Raw genomic sequence first — 25,835 nt, forward strand, 5'->3', positions numbered from 1 at the left:
CGTTTTTAAGAAAAGAATTTAGAGCACTTCATATTTAATTAATTATTTAATGTCTACATCCAATACATAATTTACAACAAATTACAGCATTTCTTACTATATTTAATAGAAACACAAACTAAGCTTACACAATACAATATACCCATATAGTTTAAAGAGTTATTTCCTTTTTTGAAACAATAAATGAAAGTAAAATATAAATATTAGTATGCAATAATTTCATTACAACTTAAAACTATTATAATAAATTAAGGACCGGAGGCTGACATTTAAAATTTATAACAATTTTATTTTACGTCAATCCTCGTCCATAAACTTGCTCAAGTCGAAAACGCTCGTATCCGCCTGAACCTTCTGCGGCGTGCAGTCCTTGAACAGTGCAGCGTTGCTTCGAATGTTGTTCCTGCGCGATTTAAACCTGCTGCGCCGCTGGTTGGCTACGTTATCGTCGGTCGTGGGAGTGAAGGCACCCTTGTCGAAGCACGGCGAAGTGTCGCTGCTCTCAACGGGCGCTTTGGACCCTCCTACTTTCAATGAAAAGTTTGACAATTTCTTCTTCAGCTGCTCCTCGGCTTCTTTCCTCTTGTTTCTCCAGTTGAGGTACTTTTCATCGAACATGGATATGTAGTTTTGAGGTTTGCAATACTGCTTCTGTGTTGAGATTATTGTTTAATCACGACTTGAAAGTATAAAACAATAACAGCAAGTTACATGAATAGATTACTAACAAATAAAACTCCAAAAAATTACATTGTAGTAATGTTAATATAAACTATTTTTATGATAAAGTAATTTAAAAAATAGCACAAGTTAATAAATTTATTCGAAAAACTGTTAAATAAGTTAATTGAGCAATTAAAAGAAAAATAATTATTGTGAAAAAAAAATAGGTAGTGTCCATAAGAACATATCAAAATGTTTATCTACAATTCTCATTTATAATAAGCAAGTATAAAAAATTGAATGGTGAAAACATCTGGTTTTTAAGATAGATTGTAACGAACCAGTCATAACATCTACCGTTTCCCTTTATTAAATGATTACAAAGAGTTAAAGTTGGAGAATTTAGTGCTTTATATGGCGTCACAATTCGTATTTATAACATAAAGTTAGAAAAAAGAAGCATGAAGTAATTTTGAGAGAAAGAATTTAAAACTTGTCTTGCAGACGGACGGAGGGCAGACGCGAGACGCGGGGGAGACGTTTACAACGACGCAGAGATTAGTGGAGTCGGCAAAGTGAATGAAGCTTAATTAAAAAGGGCGTTTTGTCTTTAAACGAGGATAGGAAGATTACATCGTCGAGTCTATTTCTTGGCAATGTTCAATAATGTAGATTTAATGTATATTCAACAGAAAGTTTAGTACTTAGTTAACGTTAATACAAAGGTCTTATAGCAGTTGTTGATAACTTTTTATAACACTATGTTTTTTATCACTTACTTCACAATATGTTTGTTTGTTTTCTTGTATATATAAATCATGTGCACTAATAACCAGTTTGATAATACTATTTTTATAGTAAGTATTAAATTAAGCCGGTGTTCCATCTGACCGTCTGTAATACTTAAAATAACCGTTATTTATAATGTATATAAGCGCAGCAATAACCTAACCAAAACCCGACCAAACAACACTGTTATTGATGACGGTTACAAGATATATACACATGCAACTAAGTTGTATAAAACAAGTAGACCTTATGTATAAAAAAGTAGACTTCCCTATAAGCTTAACTTATTATCTTTTGTATGTTAAAGAATAACTTGTTTTGTAATCAATTTATATATAATCCTTTAATTTTGCAACATAAATGTTTCAAAGGTTTTTCTAAGTTGAAAACAATTTTTTGAAATTTTAATCACAGTTCTAAAGTATTTTTTACAGTCTAACTTTTTGCTTGTCATCAGTATCTGATGATTTTATTAAAGTCGGACTGTGATTCTTGTTGTAATTAATCTACAAAGTGAGTTGCTGCTACAAGAGCCACCTTTTAGTTCAGATCAACTTGACCAAAACAAGTTTTCTAGGACTTACATTTTGTTCTTACTATGAAAATATGAGTTGTTACTAATTGTTTTTTTAGTATTTTATACAGAGTTATTGATTGGAAATGAATAGTGCATACAGTTACCTGAGTCATTAAAAACTATACTGAAATTATTTAAAAAAAATTTAGACACTATTGCAAACAACTTTTACCTTAAATTTCAACAGGGTTGCCACTAGTTTTTGAGAAATGTTTTCTGAATTTCTTCCAGGTTTTTGAAAGTACACGTTTTTAAGTCTATTTTCAGTTTAAAATAAATTTAAGGTTAAAAACTGTGTTACGTAGTATAAAAACATTGAAAAGATATTGTAAAGCTACTTTAAATGTGCTTTTGAATAAAAAAACCTGATGATTACAATTTTTTTTATCTATGTGATATATTCTTCGGGTCAAATTAATTTTTTACTACTTAAGATGTAAAAATTGTTTGAAACTCCAGGTTTTTTTTTCAAAAGTTCTCAAACTCCAGGTTTTTCCCGGATTTCAGATTTTGTGAAAACCCTGTTTCAAGATAATCTTTATTTGAAAATAAATAAGTACATACTTTGTTCAATGCTTAAGAGAGTCAAAAATTTTACCTAATAATTCAATGTTATCAATTGATAAACTAAATATGAGAATAAAGATTGACCAAAATTAAAAAGTGAAATTGTATCGAAAACTTCATTGAATTTATAAAAAAAACTGACTTAATTTTCTTATGTAAAAAAATGTATCTAGCCTACGTTTTTAAAAACCCTCAGAAACAATTCAAATTTAGCTTGTGTTGGCCTGCGTCTTTTAAATTTTATAGTAGTGCAAATTAGCTTGATTATGTTACAACCCTGCTAACAGTAAAATGTTAGAATCGTTTCATAACCTTAAACTTACTATTTTTTAGGTATAAATTTTAACTTGCTTAGAAATTAAATCAGAAGAAGTGTTTCATATTAGTATTTTGTTTACTTATACATAAATACTACTTATAGATATATTTTTATAATTTATAACTTACATATAAATATGGTAACTGATTTTAAATTTTTATTACATTCAAGTAAAATCACTCACAGCTTTCTTGGTGTTCTTGTAAAAGTTGCAGTATCCATTTTCAAGGATGTACATTTCGGGGTAGTGCAAGTGGGGGTACTGATTGGACAGGCGATCGGCCTGCCTAAAGTTATCGTACATGGTAGGTGCACGCTGAGCGCTGAACTCGCAGTGGAAGATGAGAATCGGGCGTCTGTACTTCTTTCGCGAGTCGGGCGAAAGCTTCGCCCACAACGGCTTGTTGCTTTCCAAATACCTGTTTTGCGTATGAAACAAAATTAAAATTGTTTAACTATTAGTGCGACCACCGGCACCAAGAGACAGTGGTGAAAACTGCTTCCACATATTTTAGAACAAATGCATAAAAAAGTAAAACATACAGAAAGTTAAAGTAAAAAGTAAGTATGTAAATTTAATAAATATTATATAAGAATGTTTTTACATAGAAAACAACCATAAAAACCATTTTCATACTAGTATAAAACCAATTTTTTTACCTACACGATATCTTAACAAACTTTTATGAGTTATTAAGTATACTACAGTCTAAATATTTGTTCTTAACTAATTTGAGAAATCCTTAAATAATCATATTTTTATTTTATCAACACCTGTATGTAATAAAGAAAACGTTTTTTGTTAAAAGTACTACACATTATTTAGTATACAATTTTTAAACTTGACCAATGTACTGTGTGTACACTTATAAGTTCAAACAACTATTTTTAAGAATTAAATTATTGGTAAGATTTTTTGAAAGCTTTTAAACTTTACTTAACTTACTATTGATTTAAAATTTGGGGAAATTAAGAAAGCCTATAAGAAGTAGAATTTAAGGAGTATATTTTTTTTACTAAGCATACAATCTTATATTTTTGTTATATATCAGCTTACTATTATCTTATTTTCATAACTAAAATACTTGATTGCTTTATTTGTCAGTTAGAAATTAATTTGTCTATATGAGTTTTTAACTAGTTTACAAGTTGCACTAATTTTGCATTAATCAGGGCTGCCATAGGTTTTATGAATTTTTTTTTCTAGATTTTATGAATTATTCCAGTTTTTTAAAACTACAAATTTTTTGATTGATTTTTGTACAAACTTTCTTAATTGGTATAAAAACATTTTAAGGATAATGTCATGTTACTTTGAATGTGTTTTATAATTAACAAAATAACTGCATATGATACATTTTTAGTACCTTACTTAAAGTTCATTATTTTATATGTAAAAATTATTTAAAGTTCCAGGTTTTGTAGTTATTTTCGTTCAAAATTTAGGTTTTTTTTCCTAAATTTTAAAATTCCAGGTTTTAGGGCAACTCTAATAACTGCTCTAAATCAGCAAAAATTATTTAAAAAAAATGCAATCAAATAAAAAATTAAGTTCTTTTGATAATAGTTTCAATAAATATAATTATTTAAAACTTGAGCATTCAAAAGATCATTTTAAGCGGGTTTTTAATTACTAGTGCTTCATGTTACCTATGCACAACATCAATACAATTCCAGCCGTTCCAAGCACCTTCAATGTGACCACCTTCAAATTCAAAAGGGTATCTGCAGTCAATAATCTCGTAAGTCACGTCAAACTTTCCTTCCAACAATTCTACCATCTGTTTAAAAGTTATAAGTTGAGAATTTTATTTTTGCTTAAAATAACAAAGACCGGCTGTCGGCTGAAATTGGCTATACGTGACGTACCCTGAAAACTAAGCACTACAAACAACAATACAAAACGCAAACAAAGACATCACACAGAGAAAACAAAATAACATTTATATCTAAATTTATAAAAACTAAACATTCATTAAACATTAAATATATTTTCTTCGTTTTTTATTATTTTCCTAAACTTTTGCTTCTCATGCATTTTGTTTATAGTAAGAGAGCGCTCTTTGTTATATTAGTTAGCTTTTTCCACTCTTTAGCTTCGAAAATTAAGCTTTTTAGGTAGTTATTGAAAAAGTTTTTGTAGTTTTTAGCGACCGATATTACGCTTGCTAATCGACCTACTAATTGTGCAGAGAGCCTTTGTGATACACTCTTCACTCATCTTCAGAACATGACCGAGTTAGACAAGCCAGGGCTAACTGAAAATGATAGAAACAGAGTAACAGTACGCCTCAGAACTTCTCTGTTGCTTAGATTTTCTTACCGACGAATATGAGTATACCACTAATTCATATTTAGAAGGTATAAAAATTATAATTTTGAATAAATGATAAGTTAAATTTACAAATAGTGTATTTTTGCTTGTCTTTATTTGTATGCAAACAAACGTTACTCACTTTTGTGGTCATAAATAGTTATCTAAATTCTATGAAAAAAATTTATAAGCATACAAATATCTATATACAAATTTGAAAAGTATTTTTACCATATACTAAAAATCCTACAAAAGGATTTTTTGTTATTTAAAAAAAATAGACTGAGAAAGTTGTTATGAATCGCCTAATTAATTGCGTTTCACTAGAATTGAATCTTGAATATATGGAAGTTATTTTTACATAACCATATATGGAAGTGAACTTTTAATCCTACTCAACCATAACTTAATAAGCAAATCAGAACGTAAAAATACTAATGAAGTTGCATCGAATACATGAAAAAAATATAGATTTGTGCTGTTGGTTATTTTTTTGTAGCTAAAAGAAAGATCAACTGAAAGAATTCTAATCTAGAACTGCATTGTGCATGATATTTTTGGTATTTGTTAAGATAGAGTTAATATATAAACTGAATGTTTAATTGCTTTAAAATATTCGAGTTATATTTAAATGTTACATAGTCTATTAAACCTTTAACAGTTTATTGCCCACTAAAAGTTTTTATTAAACTATAGTTTATTGTTTTAACAAGTACAGCCAATCAAGAAAGCGAGCAACAAGATTCATTTGATCAAGAGATTAAAATATAAATTTTTTATATAACATTTTCAATCTAAGATTAAAAAGAATAAGTTAATACTATTGATTTTAACAAGTGTATAGTTGTATTATTAATTCATAAAAAGTATTAAAAAAAAAAGAATATAGTTTATATTTAAAAATCTTTATGTTTGAATTTATTTATGTTTTACATTGTATCTGGAAAATACTGATGTTTAATATTCAAAGTTTGTGGTTATTTAATTAAGTTGTTTTTTTTAACAAGTTTGTTTTGTAAAAAAAAAATCATTCTTTTTTAAAGCTTTTATTTAACATTTTTTTTTTTAGTAAGACAAAGTTTTATTCTTTTTTACAGCTTAAATCTTTATGCTACCAAAGCTAGTAATAACATTTACAAAGAAGTGTACTCTTCCTTTCTTTATGAGTTATTTTTGACAAAATAAAGTAATTGTAAATCTGAATTTTATCAAATGTTGTGTACTTTTTTATTTTATGTCCCTTTTGTTTTTTATTTAACTCGTAAAATTTATGATTTTTGTCTAATAAAAGCAACAATTTTTGCAAATGTTTTCTGAATTGGGGAAACTGTTTTCAAAGTTATATATTTTAGCACTATTAGTAATATTATTAAAGTAAAATTCTTAATTAATATTTTTATTTTAAATGCAAGGTTTTATAGGTTCATAAAAGTCTCAAAACATAAAGAATTATAGGGGGTCAAGAGCAGTACAAATTGCCTTGTGTTCAGTTATTCATTATACTTCAACATTTAATTTATTTTTAAACTTTTAACAAAACTGCACATTTTCATATAAAATTAAAGGTAGTTAAAACTACTCTATTCCCGTTATGATGTCATCACACATTATTCTTGATTTTTTTTTGCAGATTCGTAACTTTTTTGAGCGAGCTACGTCCCTGTATAGATCTATTGTTTTTAATGAATGCTTATTTTATATTTTAGTTTATTTCATGTTTATTTATAACATTATTGCATTATATAATATTAAAATTTGCCATTTTGTAAAAAATATTATCGTGATTTCTTGAGTTCGCACTTTTTAGTTTTGTTCAAAGTGTGAACTCAAGCGGAAGTCTACTGAATTTATTAAGTGGTTTATATTTTAAAGCTAATTGTAGTTTTGTTTTGACCTGGTTAATTTTGTAGTTTATGTTTGTCGTTTTACATTACACAACAAGTTTTTATAGGATAGCAATTAAAATATTTGTTTGAAAGATATTTGTTTGACAGATTTTTGTTATCAATTGTTTAATCTGTATAAATAAATAAAATCTTGATAACCATTAAAGTTTTTATTTCAAAAAGATTTTTTTGGCCAAAAAAGAGTATAGATTTGAGGTCTCTATTTGAAAGGACTTCGAATTTTACTCTTAAATGATTGTATAGTTAATTTTATTTGCTAAGCTGAATTATTATTGTTTAAAAAAATTATATATTAAGGAAATTTAAACTTTTAGTACAACTGTTTTTTTGTCTTATCTTAATTCAAAATATTTTGAAGGTTAAAATGTGTTGTATATTTTAATATAATCTTTCACTATTTTCCTCTGTTAAATTATTATAGGCTGATAGCTAGATTTAAAATTCATTTCTAAACAGAATTAAATAAGCCATCAAAAAGACTGCTACAGTTACAAAACAAAAATTTAACCTAATTATTTTTTTTTATTGATTACTTTCTATTCACAGAATTAGCTGTAAAACTTTTTTTTTTGAACTTAAATAAAGAAATAAATGTTGTTAGAATAAAGGTTTATTATTTTAAAGGTTATTCCAAATAAAACACTAATTAATGGTATTCTAGTACAAAAAATATAGTTAAAAAATTTTCAAATTAATTATTAACTTTACAACTAACTTGCTTATGATATTTCTTAGCATTGAAATTAATAATTTTACTGTATTAACAGAAGCTATTGATGAAACCAGTTTTTATGTGAGATAATCGATCAGTCGGTCAATCTCCCTCAAACTAGATCAGCAATGATGTTTTAATATTTATTACATTATGTGTAAAATAAACTGTTTATTCTTTTGTAGTTTTTTTAGTCTCTGGTATAGTAATTTTAGAATATGTCTATTTATAAAATTATAATAGTATATTGTGCGGCTTAAATAAGTTACTTAGCTTTAACTTCTAAATGTCCGAAATTCGTTATATGAGAAATTGTTATAGTGTCAGGTTTCAATTAAGATTTTAGATGGGTAGCGTACGGTCCAGATCCAGTCAAATTTCGGCCCGCTAAATAACCTGAAAATTACTTGTGCAAAACGAATTAAAATTTAGTTTTTTGATGCTTAATATTTTGAAACACACATTCAATTTTGTTTTTAATTCACAATAGTACTTCCTAGATAACAATAATACTAAATTATCTTATTACTATTTTGCTCGAGTTTTTTTAATTTTCTTATATGTTAGTTTTTTAAATTACGCAGCCCGCAAGTACACTTTTTTATTAAGTCGAAACTAGAAAGGATTTTTTTGTAAGTATGACTAGCTGACTACAAAAGTTGTCCACCACTAACCTAAGTGTTAATTAGTTTCAAAAAAAAATCAAATTTAAACAGAATTGATTATAGAATACATAAGGATTTTTATTTTAATAATCTTATTTTAATATTTTAATACTTTTTAATTGGCTTATAAGAAAATAACTGTAAACTTTTTTTTCAAGCCCTGTAAATTACTTTGAACACAGCCCAAAAGTGCGTGCATAAGAAGTTCCAGACTAAATTATATTTCAAACACAAAATTTTTGGCTAAAAAGTGCGTACTCGAGAGAAAAAATACTTTATAAAATTCTAGGGGCGATTTTTTTTTTCAAATTTCTGAAAAGGGAGCGATTTAGTAAATGAGTTTGGGAAACCCTGATCTAAACAGTGCTAAAAAAGTTAATCTTTATCTTTTAATTCAAACTTTTGTACACAGAAGTTTAATTTAAGCTTACCAGAAAATAAAATAACTAAAGTTCGTTATTTTTTAAACATTTAACTTTTTGTTTATTTTTTATCATACAACTAGAAAATTTAAGTCCTATCGTATTAGTAGTTTGAAATCATATATAAAAGATTTAAATTGAGATTTCGTATGGATAGAACTTTTTTGTCTTGTTTGTACGAAGTTTGATTTTTTTGTTAGGGTTCAAAATAAAATAGTTTATCAGTAACAATGTATTTCTTTTTTAACAAGTTTTACGATCAAACATTTTCTACTAAACTAGCGGTAGTATAATAATAACTTTCTTTTAAGTTTGTTCTCTATCAACACTACATAAAGCTTAAGATATTTAGGATCCGGCAGGATCCTAATACAAAAAAATTAACTGTATTCAGTCGGGTCCTAATTAGTGGATCCGGTAGATCACTCATACATATTGTAAATTAAAGTAAGAATTAGAAAATATAAGTACTACAGTATATAAGCTTTACATTTTGGTAACGATCCTTACTTGATATCATAAGCTTTTTAAATTTTTTATTTACTATTTTCAATATAGGTGTCCGTATCAGTTTTCAATTGTGTAATATTTATATTTAACTTTAATAAAGACAAACTCAGTAATCATAACTGTGTTATCAGTTTGTCTAATTTGAAATAGTTTAAATTTTGAAGATATATATTTTATCGTTAAAATTTAACTCAAATAGTAATCAACTAACTATATTAAATAAACATTAAATCTATCAATTAGTTTTTATTAAATAATAACACATTTTATGCTGAAATAAATGATCACTATTAAAGCCCTTCAAACCTGTTTAAACAAAACCTATAATATCATAAAATACTGCATAACAGTTTAGAGCAATTGTCTTATTTCCTTAACTCAAGTTGGCATAACAAACTTTATATCTATATTCAAATAAAACATCATTTGTCATTTTAAAATTCAAAAATCAAATTATTTATTTTTCAAAGAAAAGTATTTTTATTGAAGATGAGATACTTTTTAAACTCGATAAAAAAACTAGCTCAGCAGACTATACTTTTGTTAATACTCAATATTTTTAATACATACAGCATATAATAGCTCCTTTGGTACTTTGTACAAAAAATTTTAACAAGTTCATAGCTCTAGTAGAGAATACAAACAATTTATTTATGTCAATAAACCTAAATTAAAAATTTCTATTGTTTCAATTAAAACTCAAATCATTTAATGTATTTTCATATAGGCGATACACACAGTGCTAAATTATCACACCGGGCTTAAGTGACGCCGTGCTTATCTGACCCGTTCCCACGGAGAAATTGGCAGCTTTTTATAGTTAATAACCTAACTTTCCTATACAAAGTTACACGCGGGCTTGAATCTATGGAAAAACGTCTTCAGCAAGCCGCAGTTATTTAAAATAATTATAGCAATCAATAAAAAAAACTTAAAACTTGAAATGTGGTAAGAAGAGCAATAATAAAACACTAGTAATTACAAGTTATTAAATAAAGAGCCAAATTAAAAGTTTTAACTAGTGATCTACCGAATCCAATTCGAACTCGGATTTGGACGAACCCGGCCTTTTTGGACTCGGATTCGGCCAAAACCTAAATTTCAAAATAAGATTCGGATTCGGCCAAATCCTAATTTCATAATTCGAATCCGAAATTTAAGACTTGTTAGATCACTTTAAACTTTTTGAATTTCACTTAACTGTTTGTCAAAAATTAAATTAAAATTTAAAACTAGTTAATGAGTTCCTTAAGTGGATAAAAAATGTTTTTTTACATTTATAAAAGCCTTATCAATTTTAATTTAAGTTTTGCACACAGTATAAAAACTATGATATATTGTTTTTGTTAGACTCCCAAATAAAATTAAGTACATTGTTAAGGCATTTAGTCTCAGCTTTTTGGATAACCGCTCTTATTTATTCATCATATGTTTAGCTTTTTATGTTTGTTCGTTTTAATGAACTGCTGCATTATTCATACAAAAAAATATGCAACTTAAATATGTAACATTAAAGCAGATGCTTGCTGCATACTTTAAGCTATATACTTTTTATTAATACTATATTATTTATTTAATTGGTAATTTTAATTTATGACATACATGTTATAACTTCCAACATTTTGATATTTTATTTTAAAAACAAAGTTCTAAAGAAAATAAACTCTGTTAACAATAAAATCTTAATTAATTTGTAATGAACTGCTGGAACTACTTGCATTAATCATTCTTAAACTATGAATATTAATAGAATATTTAGAGCTTGCTGCAGTCATGAGAAATAAGGCTTAAAATCAATAATGAAACATTTCATCAAAAAACTTTTGCCTAATGATTCATAAAAGTTTTAAAAGCAGCTTATATTTATTGAGAAAGAAATTTTGTAATATCGTTGTGTAGTTCTTTTGTATAATAGATACATCACATAAACTATCTTGTCTAACCTATATAGAGTATTCTAGAATAGTATTTAGTATTGATAGATAAAATTCACTGATACATTATAGTAAGTAAGTATAATAGCATTTTATATTTATTGTGTCCAAATTAAGAAACACGAAAACCAAGTTGCCCGCAGAGGGTCCTAAGCACAGACGTGCTAGAAAGTCACCCCGTCTGCAAGAAAAATATGGGCAAAATGGCCAGGTTGACAATCTACCCACAGACAGTCAAGCAGACCCAACTAAGGCTTTGTTGGCCCGCCAACATCCATAGCTCACAATTTTTTTTTTGATGTTCTATTTTTAAGTTTGAAGGAGTGTCTATTTTTAAGTGTCTATTTCTTAAGGAGTGAAAGGTTGTTATGAAAACAAAATGTAAAATAATTGAAGTTATATCATACTCTTTACAGGGTTGCCAAAAAACCTGGAACTCTGGAATTAGACAATTTAGACTAGTAAACCTGGAAAAATCTGAAGTTTAAGAAATTTTGAAAAAAAACCGGAAAAACCTGAAATTTTGAACAAAAATCACTAAAAAATCTGGAATTTTAAACAACTTTTACATGTTAAGTAGTAAAATTTTGAATTGACACAAAAAAATTTTCATATAGATAATTTATTTTTTCATCATAAAAATTTTCTATTATTAATAGAGACTTTTAAATTAGCTTTACAGTATCTTTTCAATGTTTATATACATTTTTACACAGTTTGTAACCGAAAACTCATTTTTAAACTAAAAATAGACCAAAAATGTATACTTTTAAAAACCTGGAGGAATCTTTAAAAACCTGGAGAAAATTTGTTAAAAATATTTGGCAACCCTGTCTTTAGCAATAAGTGGAAACTGGAGACCATATTTGTTATATATTTTTAAAGACAACAGCATTAATAAATGATTTGGCTAACTTTCTACTATTTTTAGTGCAGAAGTATAGTTTACAAAAATCATATACTTATATATAATTTGTTTGATAGGTTTTATTAATTATAGCAATCACTCAGGGTATTTTCAAACTTTAGAAAAGCTAAAACTGTGGACTATCATCTTCTGTGTATTCTGAAATTAATTTCCGAAGCTGGAAATTTGTACGAGCAAAGCGCAATCGATTGCTTCCAAAGACCGGCGAATTTTTTTTTTATTTCTCCACCACAACTTGAAAAAACAAGAATGGTCTTTTGCAGTATAACAGAGACATCGTTTGGTATTGTAGTTAGTTTTATATTTTTAACCAGTTACTTAAGTTAATCTATATTTATTTTTTGTTATGGTAAAAGTGTAATCCTAAGTGGAATTTAAAAACTTTTTATTACAATTGTAATTTCTTTTCTTTTCTTTTTTAGGCCTTTACTACAGTTGGTATAATATTTCAATTAATTACGGCTCCATATTTCTTCAATTACACTCTGTTTTATAAATATCAACACTTCTAAAGTTTATGTTCTAATTCGTTTATGGTCACAATAAGAAATAACTCTTAGTTAAACGTCAACAGTTTTAACATTTTTGTGATTTGTTTTCTGCTTAAAGCATTTATCAAAGTCTATAATTTATTAATTTTGCATAACAAAAGTACAACTTAATTGTTAATATTGCTTGCATGGACATCAAAATTTTGAAACTAAGTTTTGTCAGGGTTGCCACTCGTTTTTTCAAAAATTTTTCCAGGTTTTTAAAAGTACACATTTTTGGGTCTATTTTTAGTTTTAAGTTAAATTTAAGGTAAGAAACTGTGATAAATAGAATAAAAACATTAAAAGATACTGTAAAGCTACTTTAAATATTTTTTTAATAAAAAAAATGTTTGACGATGACAATATTTTTTATTTGTATGATATATTTTTTGAGTCAAATCGAAATTTTATTACTGTACATGTCAAAATAGTTAAAATTCCAGGTTTTTTCAAAATTTCTAAAATTCTATATTTTTTTGCCTAAATTGTCAAATTCCAGATTTTTCCAGGATTCCAGGTAAAGTGGCAACCCTGATTTTGTGTATGTAGCTAATTTTTTTTCCAGCAAGACATTCGTTTTTTTGTTCGCATTTGTTTATTTATTTATTAACAAGTTAAAAATATTGTTCAAACTTTTATACGAAATGAGTGATAATATAATACGTAATTATTATTTATTAACTATATTGTATTTACATAACAAGCAGCTTAAATCTTTCGGATTCCAATTATCAAAATATTTGGATTTGATTCGAACGGATCCAAATTTCAAAATTGAGATTCGGATCCGGATTCAGCGGAATCCTAATTTTAAATTAAGATTCGGACTCAGTAGATCACTAGTTTTAACTATAAAAACTTCTTTTAATGTTTTAAAATAGTATGTTTTTGGCTAAAACTACATCACGGTCGCATATTTTTTCTTTGCGAACGGCAGTTTGCGGACCCCTGCACTAATAGCTTATCATCGTCCTTTAACCATAGATGCTTTTATTTTGAAATTTTTTCATCTTCAAATGCAATAAAAATTTCAAAATCAGTGAATGTTATCTTAAAAAACGGCTGTAAAAAGGCTGTAAAAAGTTTGGATGATTTCTCGAATGTCAAGGTCATTGATGGATGAACTTCTTTTTAAAGACTGTTTCAGATTTGATTTCTTAAACGTTTTTTTATTGTTGCTGGTAAAAAAACAAAACATACTATTATTACATACAACTGAATAAAATATCATTAAACAAAAGTTTTCATTGTACATGTATTAAAACTACTCATAACAAATTTATGGTAACTTATTTTATTCAAAAATTAAATGACAGCTAGGCCTGTTGTAGATAATTTTAAAGCCGCCTATAAGTACACACTTTTGACTCAGGTTCAACATGCGTATTTACGCGACCGTACTCAGTCAAAACAATGAATGTTTGGACAATAAACGGATTAAATCATTAAGTACAGTAACCTCTCGCTTATTTACGCACATTGTGTCCACAGAAAAAGTGCGTAAAGATATGAGAGATCGTAAAGAAACGAGAGGTACCAAATATACTCACTATAATGGCTGTTTTTATTAATATTGCTTCTAGTTAAAAGCAAACTGGGCACTTTCCAGCTTTTATCTATTTGTTTACTTAATTTATAAATATGAAAACAACAGATAAAACTATTCATATATTAAAAAAAAAGGATTTGAATTTCTATAAAATTTTAATACGAGTAGAAATAATTTTACTATTTTAATAATAAGTAGAAATTATCTTTATCTTTATTTATATGTGACATTTATATTCTTTTCAACTTAGCAAATTCAATTTATAATTAAGCATTTCTTTACAATTATAAAATGGTGTTTATTAATATATAGGGCAAGACTGCTGTATTATTTCTTTGTGTTTTAAATTCTCATTATTTCATTATACTTTTATTATTAAACACAGCCATGTTTATTTCAGAATTTTGATTTAATCTCTTATTGTTAACAAAATTTCTGATATACTGAGGTATAACTAAATGTTTATCAATTAGACAAGGAACATAAATTTAGAAAGTCTAAAGATATAGAGTTAGTGTTAGCATTCAAAAACATATTTTAATTCAAAAATATACATTAAAGCTAATTTGTGCAATATTAAAAAAAAATGAAAATTTTTATTTTCTGAATTTTAAAGAATTCTGAAATGCGTAACTAAACGAGAGTGCGTAACGTCACGAGTGCGTAAAGATCCGAGAGGTTACTGTATTAGTTAACAAAAATATATTGCAACCCTACCATTATTGATACTTCCGAAGAAGTACTTGGTTCATATATATATGAATAATAATGCAACAGAGACAAACTTTCTCATTTATATTCGTCTATGCTCAGTGGTGTCTTATAATTTACTAAGAGGTAAAAAAAAACATGCAAATACATTCTTAACAATAGTCAACTAAAAACAATGGTTATTTGTTAAATAATTTCGTGTTTTTTTGTTATTAAACAATGTTTGCATATGGAAATAGATACCTACTTAATATAAATGAAATCACTTGTAAGTTTTTTTTAGTTGTGCATCAAACTTTAATATTAATTTGTTATTAAAACACACCTTTTTAAAAAACGAGTTGTTAAACTAGATTGCGTATATTCATTATATATTGATAACAATTGATAACAAAGTTGATAACCAAACAATCGATTTTAAGTATCTGAAATATTTACTTTACCGTAGTTCAAACTTTAAAGAACCAAGTACAAAAAAATTGAAAACAAAAACTTCAATACAAGACTAACTGTTTCAGCGCTGATCCTGTTCCGCTTAGACTTCACACCTGTAACAGGAAGCTGCAACTTTTCCCGAGCCTCTCCGTCTTCGCTCTTGTTAGCGTTGACATCATGCGCGTTCATGAGGCGGTTGTACGCGTCGGGATTCGTGTTTGCTCTGTAATTTAATTCACCAAGTTATTTTGTTGTCCAGCATTATAATTCACTTTATATGTATTTTTTAGATTACCTCTTTAAACGCAAAGCCGGAGACTTGTAATTGTTGCTGTTGAACTTGACCGAAAATCCATCCATAGTATCATGACTCTATGAAACAATTACAATATTATGTATGCTATCACTAAAACTTTTTAAGTATTTAAAAAATCATTTTTATAAAACTTTAAATTTGAAAAATACCAAAATAAAACTTCAACTAAAGTTATTTATTACTTTTTATGTTTAACAATTAAGATTTTTTTTATGTTTAAAGTCATTTAATTTAATTAATTAAAAATTTACTTCTAATTTTATCTTAAAAAAAGGTAGGGTAAGTAATGGTCTAAAAATATTTACATCTTTAAAATTTTTATTCTTGTTTGACAAGATTATAGTTTAAAGTACAAACAATTACTGTACCAATAAACTCGTTAAATATATTTAATAAACTAAGACTTAAGTTTTCATCATTAGTCATTTAAAAACATTAAAAATTAGGTTCTACAATTGAGTTATAAATTATTTAGAACATTTATCAGTTTGTAGATATTATAGTTCAGATTTCAGCAAATAAGAGTGCTTTAAGGGTGTTTCTAAGAGAAAAGAAAAACTTTACAATAACAATGTTTAAAAAAACCTGTACAATAAAATCTTCTGAATTTTCGTCAAAAAGCTTACAATCTGACGACACTCCCTCAGATATAGTTTTTAAAAAGTTTTCTGAACTTTTTAAAGATTTTTGAGTCAACAAGTCATCGGGCGAAGTACAAAACCGTTTGACAGGTGGAGTCTGCAAAGATAATTTTTTTGATCTTTTAAACAATATAAAAGGTGAAAAAAAAAGATTAAATCTTTTATACATAATAAAAATTAAATTCTCTCATCAAAAATTTAACTAACTTATATAAAAAAGATGAGTTTTTTTTAATATGTAAGGTCTGACACATTCTGCTTCTGTAGATAGAACAAAAAAAAAGACTTGTTTTAAATAAACAGGTTGCCACTATTTTTTTCAAAAGTTTTTCCAGGTTTTCCGAATTTCTTCCAGGTTTTTAAAAATACACATTTTTGGGTCTTTTTTTAGTTTAAAGTTAAGTTTAAGGTAAGAAACTATGTTAAATGGTATAAAAACATTGAAAAGATAATATAAAGCTATTTTAAATATGTTTTTTAATAAAAAAATTTTGGATGGTGACTAAAATTTTTTATTTATATGATAGATTTTTTGAGTCAAATTGAAATTTTATTACTAATATATGTGAAAATTGTTAAAATTCCAGGTTTTAAAGGTTTTTTTTTCAAAATTTCTCAAATTCCAGGTTTTTTTCAGGTAAAGTTGCAACCCTGAATTAAGTATTTTATTATAAATAAATGAAAATACCATAGAAAGTTGAATGGGAGCAGAAGGGCATCGTTTCGATGAGTCCAACCTGCGTCGCTTGATCGACGATTCATTGAATATGCTCTCAACTTCCAAATCATCCTGCTTTGTAGTGCTGCACTCATAAAGCGTGTCGGCTCGTTTGAGTTGCGGAAGAGGTACAAGCTATAATAATAACAGTAAAAATTACGGTTGTGATTTTAACAAAATAGATTTCTTACTTCCAAATCCGTGAAGGCTGAAGACACCTTGCTGTCTGAACAGTCTTCAGATTGGAAAAGTTCCTTGAAATTTTGATTCTTTGAACGGGTGGTGTTTCCTGGTAAAATTGTATTTTTTTTACAACAAATACAATAATTTATTCAATTTTATTTTTATAAAACTTGTATAAAATAAAAGCACATGAAAGTTTCATTAATTTTTAATTATTCAAAATTATAGAAAAGTTCCTTGAAATTTTGATTCTTTGAACAGGTGGTGTTTCCTGGTAAAATTGTATTTTTTTTACAACTAACTACAATAATTTATTCAATTTTATTTTTATAAAACTTGTATAAAATAAAAGCACATGAAAGTTTCATTAATTTAGGAAAACATTGTTTTTTAGGAACGAGTCAGTTGATTATTGTTTGAAATACTGAAACACTTATTAAACAAAGTTAAAAGTAATAAATAACTTGAAAAGACATATATTTAAGTTTGTTATAATATTTTGAAAAATAACAAACTTAAATCTAAATAACATGGTGTAAATTATCTTTAGCCTAGTTTAAAACTTATTAAAGAAAAAATTTTTAAAATTACAATTCACTTAACTATTTTAGGTATTTATAATATTAAGAAACTAAATAGGTATTTCGAACGAAATGTTTAAGTTTATTTAATTAACTTATTTTCAAAAAAAAAAAAATTGCCATCTAGATTTTTTGAAAGCAAAAAAAAATTATTTGTATTTATAACAAATATATTTTATTGATAAATATAAAGTAACTTTGTTTTAGTTTACATACCACGTAAACTTTTTTTAAACAAGTCATGAACATCAGCGTTAGAAGGTCGTAAACTTAAAGGTTGTGATGTTTTTACACGAGGATTTCTACTCTTGAATAAATTTATTTTTTCTTTTAAAATTTCATCAGTCCTAGGTTTTGATGATATCCTAAAATAAATTATGTTTAAAATTCTATAATTTTGAATAATTAAGAAAATTATACCTAGTTAAATTAAAAAGTCTAGCTGCATCTAAAATAAATTTAACACAAAAAAATAAATTAATGGTGAAATACATTATAATAAAGTTCTGAAATATTTTCAATTTTGTTAATGCCAAAGATAAACTAAGATTAATTTATTATTTTTAAATTATGTTATCTTAATAGACTAAAACAAATAATTTATTTGTAAAGTTTAAAATGCAAGATTTACCAATAGTGTAACAAAGCTTAAAAACTGACACTACTTGCAAGAAGTAATTTCCAAAAAAATAAATATGTATATATATCACCAGTTAGTTTTTTTAGAAATAAACTAACTTTTTACTTAATTAATTATTTAAAATACAAATTTAAAAGCAGTTTTAAATTGTAACTTTATTGTTTTTAAGGACTAACTAACAACTGAACAAATAATTTATTTTTTTAATTAGTTTCATACTCTGCCGTTTAATGTTGAAAGGTATATTTAATTCTCCAAGTTTAGTTATAAGTAATTTATGTTCATAGAAAATGTTATATTTAATCGTAACTTTAATTAAAAACTGATAATTTGAAAAACAAAAGTAACATGAAGTTATGAAAAAAGTATATAAACATATAGGTCATTCAAATAACTTAGTAAAAGTCTTTTTTATTAATTTTTCGACTACTTATAAGCTATTAACAAAAAAATAAAAAGTTTATACTTTTATTAACATTTAATATAAAGTTTTTCAAAACATTCGTAACTTTTAAAGAATTTACAAAGCAAACAGAAACAACCGCAACAACAGTGGAGTAAAAAAGAAGAAAAAAGTAAACGAGGAAAGACTGCTTCCACCAATCAAATACGCGAGCGCGAAAATTCAAAAAGTTAATCTGAATAACAACGTTCGAAGTAATTGACGCGCTTGTATGCAAAAACCAGTTCATAAATAACATTGGCGGTAAAATGACATAATTAAAATAAGTTATTTTTAAGAAAAACACAAACTAAAATAAGTTTTTTTACCGCTCAAGAAAAGTACAATAAACTTTATTAAACTAACAGCTAACATTTTCCAATATTTATCATTTATAAATTTCAACTAATTAAGGTATAAAACTTTATTTAAGGCGTTTGTATAAATGTACAAGTTTAATTAGCGTACATTTAACAAGCAAATCTCAAAAACATTAACAAAAAGTTATTGATACTGAAACAGTTTTAAAATACAGCGCTTATATTTAAAACAATAAAATTTGTGATAAAAATTAGAATATCTATTTATGTATGACTTAATTTAATAAACTAAATTGTGTATAAAAGAAAAGTTATATCTACACTACATTCAAATTTTACCAAAATGTCAGTTTTATAGTATATAGTTAACAAGTTAACCAACAAGTTAAAACCTTTAACCATCTCAATAAAACATTAAAAGTATATTACAATAAAACCATGTAAAGCCCACATTTTTTGAAGCTTTAATGCGAACAATAACAAAATAAATAATCTAAAACGGAAACTTACTTAGCCTTAGTTTTCATCTGTTTAGATATAGATGTAACTGGTGTGTCTTGTTGAGACACGTTTATGTTTATTTCTTTTATTGGTGTCATTCCAGAGTAACAATCCCTAAACGTTTTTTTCTTTTAATATGACAAAGCACAAGTCTGAACTATCAATAGTGTAAAAAATTACTATTTATTGAACAAAAAATATTTGCTTATGTTTAATTTTAAAAATTAACACAGTTGTAATCCGTGATTTTCTTTTATGTATATATTTTTTATAATTGCCAAAATTTATAAAAATATAAAAATTAACAGCTTAATAATATTTATTTTTTTTTTCGTACATTAAATTAATTTTTTTGATAATACTAGGAGTTGAATCAACACTGTTTACTAAGTTCTCTTTACAAATGTTGCTCGAATCTTTTTGAGGAGTATCCATCAAACTCTTGTTCCTAAAATATAACAAACAATTTTTACTTATTTTAACTCGCATTTTTGACTTAAAAACACCAGATAAGTTTATATTCTTTCGAAAAATATACAATTTATTATAAAATAGTAAAACTTATAAACTATAAAAAATATTTTTAGTTCTTATACAGAAAAGATACCAAATTTAATTTTTTGTTAAAACTTTAAAAAATAGAGGAATGTTAACTAACAATAATAAAACTACCTAAGTGAAAGACTAGAAAACGTATTTAAAATGAATATAACTTTTATAGAACAAATTAACTTTTTTAAATTGTAGTGTAGTATTATTACATACTTTTATTTTAAAAAACATTAAAAAGCATAAATAACTCACATTTTATCGTTTACTTGATTTAAAAGTAGATATACTAATACATAAATACTATTGAGAACACCTGTAGCAAAAAAAATCAATTATCAAAAATAAACAACACTTTAAAATTAATAGGCTACTTTATCTGTCAAATTTAGTTTTAGAAGTTAAAATTTTATTATTGTCAATGTTTCTGGTCTTCGAATTAGATCTTTTCTTTTTCACGTCATATTTTTTTGATGAGTCAGTTTTATGCAATTTACGCTGACCACTACCAGTATTACACGCCGTTTTATCTATTTTAGAGTATTTCGATTCTTCAGACATTTTTTCAAGCATAGCTAAAATAGAATCAGGATGAATACCATGATGCAACAGTTCCATTACATATTTTGCAACATTTGGATCAAATTTAACTCCAGCATAGTAACTTAGCTCCCATAAATCTTTTTCATCAGGGCTTAAGGTTGTTCTAATTACAGAAACACGAGAGGTACCACATGACATTCTAGACAAATAATAACTTAGAGATCTATCTGTTAACAAAAAAAATTGATTGAGACTATTTAATTTCAAACTATCTCAGTTTTTTTGTTAAGAAACAACTACATTACATTATCAATAATACTAACAGAAATGACTACAAAATTGAAAAACTATTTTTATTTAACTAATTAGTTTTGTAAGTATTTATTTTGTTTTGAAAAAGAAATTGTTTAAATTCAGAAAGCATTGCTCAAACAAACTTTTTAGATGAAAAAAGTGTTGCTAATTGCAATGAATTGGTGTCTAAAATCATGGAAGCATCTTTCTTTACAGTCAGTTTAATTTGGATTATTATATATTAAGTACAGCAAAATCAAAATATATGAAAGTGATTAATTGTGCCTATATAAAAAACTTTAGTACATGAAATAACATTTGTAAGTGATCATAAAAATACCGCTCTTAAACGCTTTGGGTAGATTTTTATTTAGTTGTAAAATTAAACAAATTTATATAAAAATTATATATAAATAAAAACCAATTTATCTTGATTAAAATTTTCAGTTTTTATATTAAAGACTTCTTTTTACTTTTATTGATATAGCTTGTATCAACAAGTAAACCTTTATGAAAGGGTTACAAAAATTAGCTAAGTGACAATAAACTAGACTGATTTAGTTAGATATTATATCTTATTTAAAAATAACAAAGAGGTTGACTGCATTATTGTTCTTGCACATACTGTTTACAAAATTCGTTCTGTTTTTTTTACAACAAAGTAACACCATATAGATTTTTAATCTTGAAACTCTAAATTCTAAAGAAATAATCTAAATCTAATCTTATCATTTTTAGAGCGAATAAAACATAAAATCAATATTTTTCTTTCGTTTGTCATTGATGTCAAAATTTAGTTCGTCAAAACTATTAATATCAACAAAATACAGTACTAAAAAACAAATATTTTGAATATATTAGAGCAACAAGAATTTATTGAAAAAAAAAAAGCATAAAATTGTATTTTCAATCAAATTTTAACCAAATTAAACTAAATCAAACCAAAACAATTATCTTTAAAAAATTTTAAAGTTCAGTTGAAAAATACAAATATAAAACTTTTTTCAGAAAAAAATAAACAAATTATAATACTAAAACAGTTAAAAGAAAAACTTTAATAAACTTTTAACTTACTAATTCACTATAATAAGTAATTAAATAGGAGATTTCACTTAAAATAAAGTAAATCTTCAATACTATGTCACATACTTCTCATCAGATTAACAAAAAAACTGAGTTAAAAAATAGAATTCCTAAGTTCATTTAAAACAAATTTGAATATTTTTCTACATATTTCAAATCTTGCGGAAAAATACATACATCTTGATGTTTTAAATATTTTAACATGGTAAAAAAATACTCTACAACTTTCAAAAAAATTTGGTATCAAATGCATAAATAAATTATAATATTTTCAGTTAACATAGCAGAAAAAATCTAAATATATACAAAACTGTAATTCTATTTAAAAATACTCTTTAGGCAAATATCATTTCATATTTAGAGTTGAAATAAAATATTCAATTTTGAATTTATCATTATCAATCAAACTCTAAAACATAAAAAAAATAACTTTCCTCATTAAACAATTAATGTGTAGCTGTAAATTAACAACATTGGAAAAGTTTGTAAGCACTAAATGAAGTATTTTTATTTATTATAAGTAAAATAGTAATAAGTGGCTATCTGAAATAGCTATCTGCATAAAACCACTTAAAATTAGTTTTAGAATTAATAATACACTTCATATAATAACAAATTATACAGTATGCTTCTTTTCTTTTATTACACTGACATATGTTTCTGTGTGTTAACGGATTAACAATGTTCTTCCTTCCACTTCATAGCTCAGTTAAAGTGTATTAATCCGTTAAAACACAGAAACATATGTCAGTGTAATAAAAGAAGGATACTGTAAAATTTGTTTTTATTATACATTCCAGTAAACTTGTTTCACTAGGATCTTTAACAAAAACTTAAATTTATATTTTGAATAGTTACACTTCATATATTATTTATCACTTTCAAATTTGATTAACAAACTTTAACACTTACGCAATATTGAGCAAAAATTAAGAGATTAAAAGGTTACTTTTTACTTATAACTATTAAAAAAGCTTAAACTTTTTTTTCAATACTTCAACTTATACTATTTTATTTTAAACCTTTCTAAAAACTGTTACAGTTGTCTAAAGTACAAAATACCAGGTAGCATGCTACAAATTGATGCTTAAAAAAAATTCTTTTGTTAATTTTGTTTATAAGTTTTTTTGATTTTCATATGAAAACTAAGATTTTTATACTAAAACAAACACTAAATTCTAAAAGACACGCATATTAATAATGAAATTTCATTTATACTTTCAACAAAAACTGCAAATACTATTATTAAGAATTATATAGCATTTTGTTTGACTGTGATTTTAATTATAACTAAAAAATTTTTTTTGTGGTGTTTGAATCTTAAGTTTTTGCAGGGCTTTCCAAAAATTTCCTGTTTCTTATAAGTTATGAACTTAATTGAATTATACTTTTCATGATATTTAAAAGTTATCTAAATCTAAAAACAATAAGTTCAATTTGAAACTAATATCAAAAACTAAAATAGAATTTTTTTTAACAGTATAAAAAAATAGTTCTGAAATTGTTTTATATTTTAAAATATATGTCTGCCTGGTGAGTCCTAGTGAGGGCGAAACCAGGTTGCAAAAAGGTCACATGGATTGTTTTTGATGGCCGTGCAGTTCAGTTTATTGCTAATACTTTTAACTACACATAATCCTAATAAACTCACTTAACTGTAATTCGAAAACTGTTTATTCTTACATTAGATCTATTATTGAAAAAGCTCACAGTTAAAATAAAAACAAATTTTTCTTATACTACAGATTTAAAAAATAGTACTTTGGTGAGTTTATGAACAACTTAGTTGTTATTGAGTCCTATATAAACATACAACCAATTAAATATTTAAATTTTAGCAGCTTTAAGTTGCTATAAATATGAGGTGCAAGAAAATTGGTAGGACAACTGTACAACTATATTAATTTGCACTTTTAGGTAAAGAAAATCATACATTTTGATTTCAGTAATTCTATATAAACAATATAAATCTTTAGTGTTATTTTAAGAAGATTTTGGCACTGAAAAATAGCTCAAAATCCTTCCTGATAGGTAGTAGATATTTAATTGTTTTGAAAATAATTGAATTATGTCTTCATTTTTATCAACAATTTTGTGAACTTAATCAACACTTTATCAAACTTAAAATTGAAAGTTTTTATTAGTTGTGTCAATCAATATTGAATTTACCTAATTCTAACCTTAAGCAAGCTGAAATTTAAATATTTAGTAAATAGCTTAGGTTAATATCTTTTATTTTTATTAGTTTTTAGTGTATGAAAAAATATTATTTTGTTATCAATGCTATTAATTTTAAGGCCATAATATTAAAATGTTTTTTTGCAAAATAATAAAGTATTATTTCGTATAAAGCTGTAAATAAATAGTATAAAAAGCTTTTTATATAGTGCTCCTACTAAGATTTAAAAAAAATATTTAAGGAATTTTTTTTTTTTGAATGATTTGTAAGGCTTAATCCTACTTTTATACACTCAAAATTCTAACAGTTAAAACTAATTCAATACCTTTTAATGGTACTTTTTTTATAATTAAAATAACAAAAGTTCTTATGTGAAATAATAATAAAAAAATGAAGAATTACTTTCAAATATTCTAAAAAGAACAGTTAAAAATTATAGAATAAATATTTATAATAAAATAAAATTTAACCTTTAAAACATAATTAAAAGATAAACTTTTTCCCTTATACTTATAAAACATGCTATGTATTTTAAATGTTTTACTGAAAAGTAAAAAAAAATTAGTTATACTACAAGTAAGATAGTAGAGCATATCTACTTCTAACTTAAGCTGTTGTAAAAACACAAAATATAACTTTATATTGAAGTTACTGAAAAAGTAAAAAAGTAATTGTTAAATTTATAAAAATGCGCACAAAAACTACTTATTAAAAAAAAAAAGTTTTTAACGTCTAAACTTTTAAAGTCTAAGTTATGAACTTGTTTTAAATAACAACTTTTTTATACCATAAATAATGAGATGAAAAACTCATGCCAACTGTTGTACCAAAACCTAGCAAAATCAAAGTAGTCTGAATTTATGGATAAAAAAAGTAAAAACATCAAAAGCTAGTGTTAGCTAAAAAGTGAAAAACTAAACTACTTAATGATCTTTAAGACATAAAAATATAAAAAACTTTCTGAAAAAGTTAGACTGACTTGGGCTAGTTTATAACTTTTTCAAAAGCTCAGACTAGTTTGGATAATTTTCTTAAGTTTAAAGCTAGTTTTACATTATTTTGGAATTTAAAGGTACTTTACCTTGATTAACAGTATTTTTTTATGATTTTAGTTTATACTATTTTTTCATGAACTCAAACTAGCTTGATGTAGATCAGAATAGTTTTAAGTCACTCATAATTACATAATTAGAGTAAAAGTTTAATTAAGTTTAAATAAATACTTGAGCACATATCAATATAAAATGATTTTAACTAAAATTTGCACAAAAATAACAAAAATTGCTTAGATGTCATGTAAAACTTAGTCT

At 25.3% G+C, this 25,835-nt stretch overlaps 1 protein-coding gene across 1 annotated transcript; it reads right to left on the reverse strand.

Moving 5' to 3' along the window:
- Positions 1-81: 81 nt before the first annotated feature.
- On the reverse strand, positions 82-20,738 carry LOC145831554 (uncharacterized). The gene is made up of 12 exons (XM_082938845.1): positions 20,682-20,738; positions 20,215-20,325; positions 19,887-19,991; positions 18,191-18,339; positions 17,402-17,499; positions 17,181-17,345; positions 16,437-16,589; positions 15,831-15,907; positions 15,611-15,758; positions 4,566-4,696; positions 3,100-3,334; positions 82-651 (listed from the first exon to the last, which is right to left on the reverse strand). Coding segments are annotated over exons 1-12 (1,728 nt in total). The 5' UTR covers positions 20,684-20,738; the 3' UTR covers positions 82-297.
- Positions 20,739-25,835: the final 5,097 nt, after the last annotated feature.

The sequence above is a fragment of the Thalia democratica genome, chromosome 3, assembly GCF_965202585.1.
Source record: "Thalia democratica chromosome 3, ktThaDemo2.hap1.1, whole genome shotgun sequence".
NCBI classification, from domain to species: Eukaryota; Metazoa; Chordata; class Thaliacea; order Salpida; family Salpidae; genus Thalia; species Thalia democratica.

Coding starts and splice junctions, on each gene's coding strand:
- LOC145831554 (XM_082938845.1), bottom strand. Junction 15,908..16,436: donor CAGAAGATTTTATTGTACAG/GTTTTTTTAAAC, acceptor ATTGTTTCATAG/AGTCATGATACTATGGATGG. Junction 652..3,099: donor ACAAGAACACCAAGAAAGCT/GTGAGTGATTTT, acceptor ATCTCAACACAG/AAGCAGTATTGCAAACCTCA.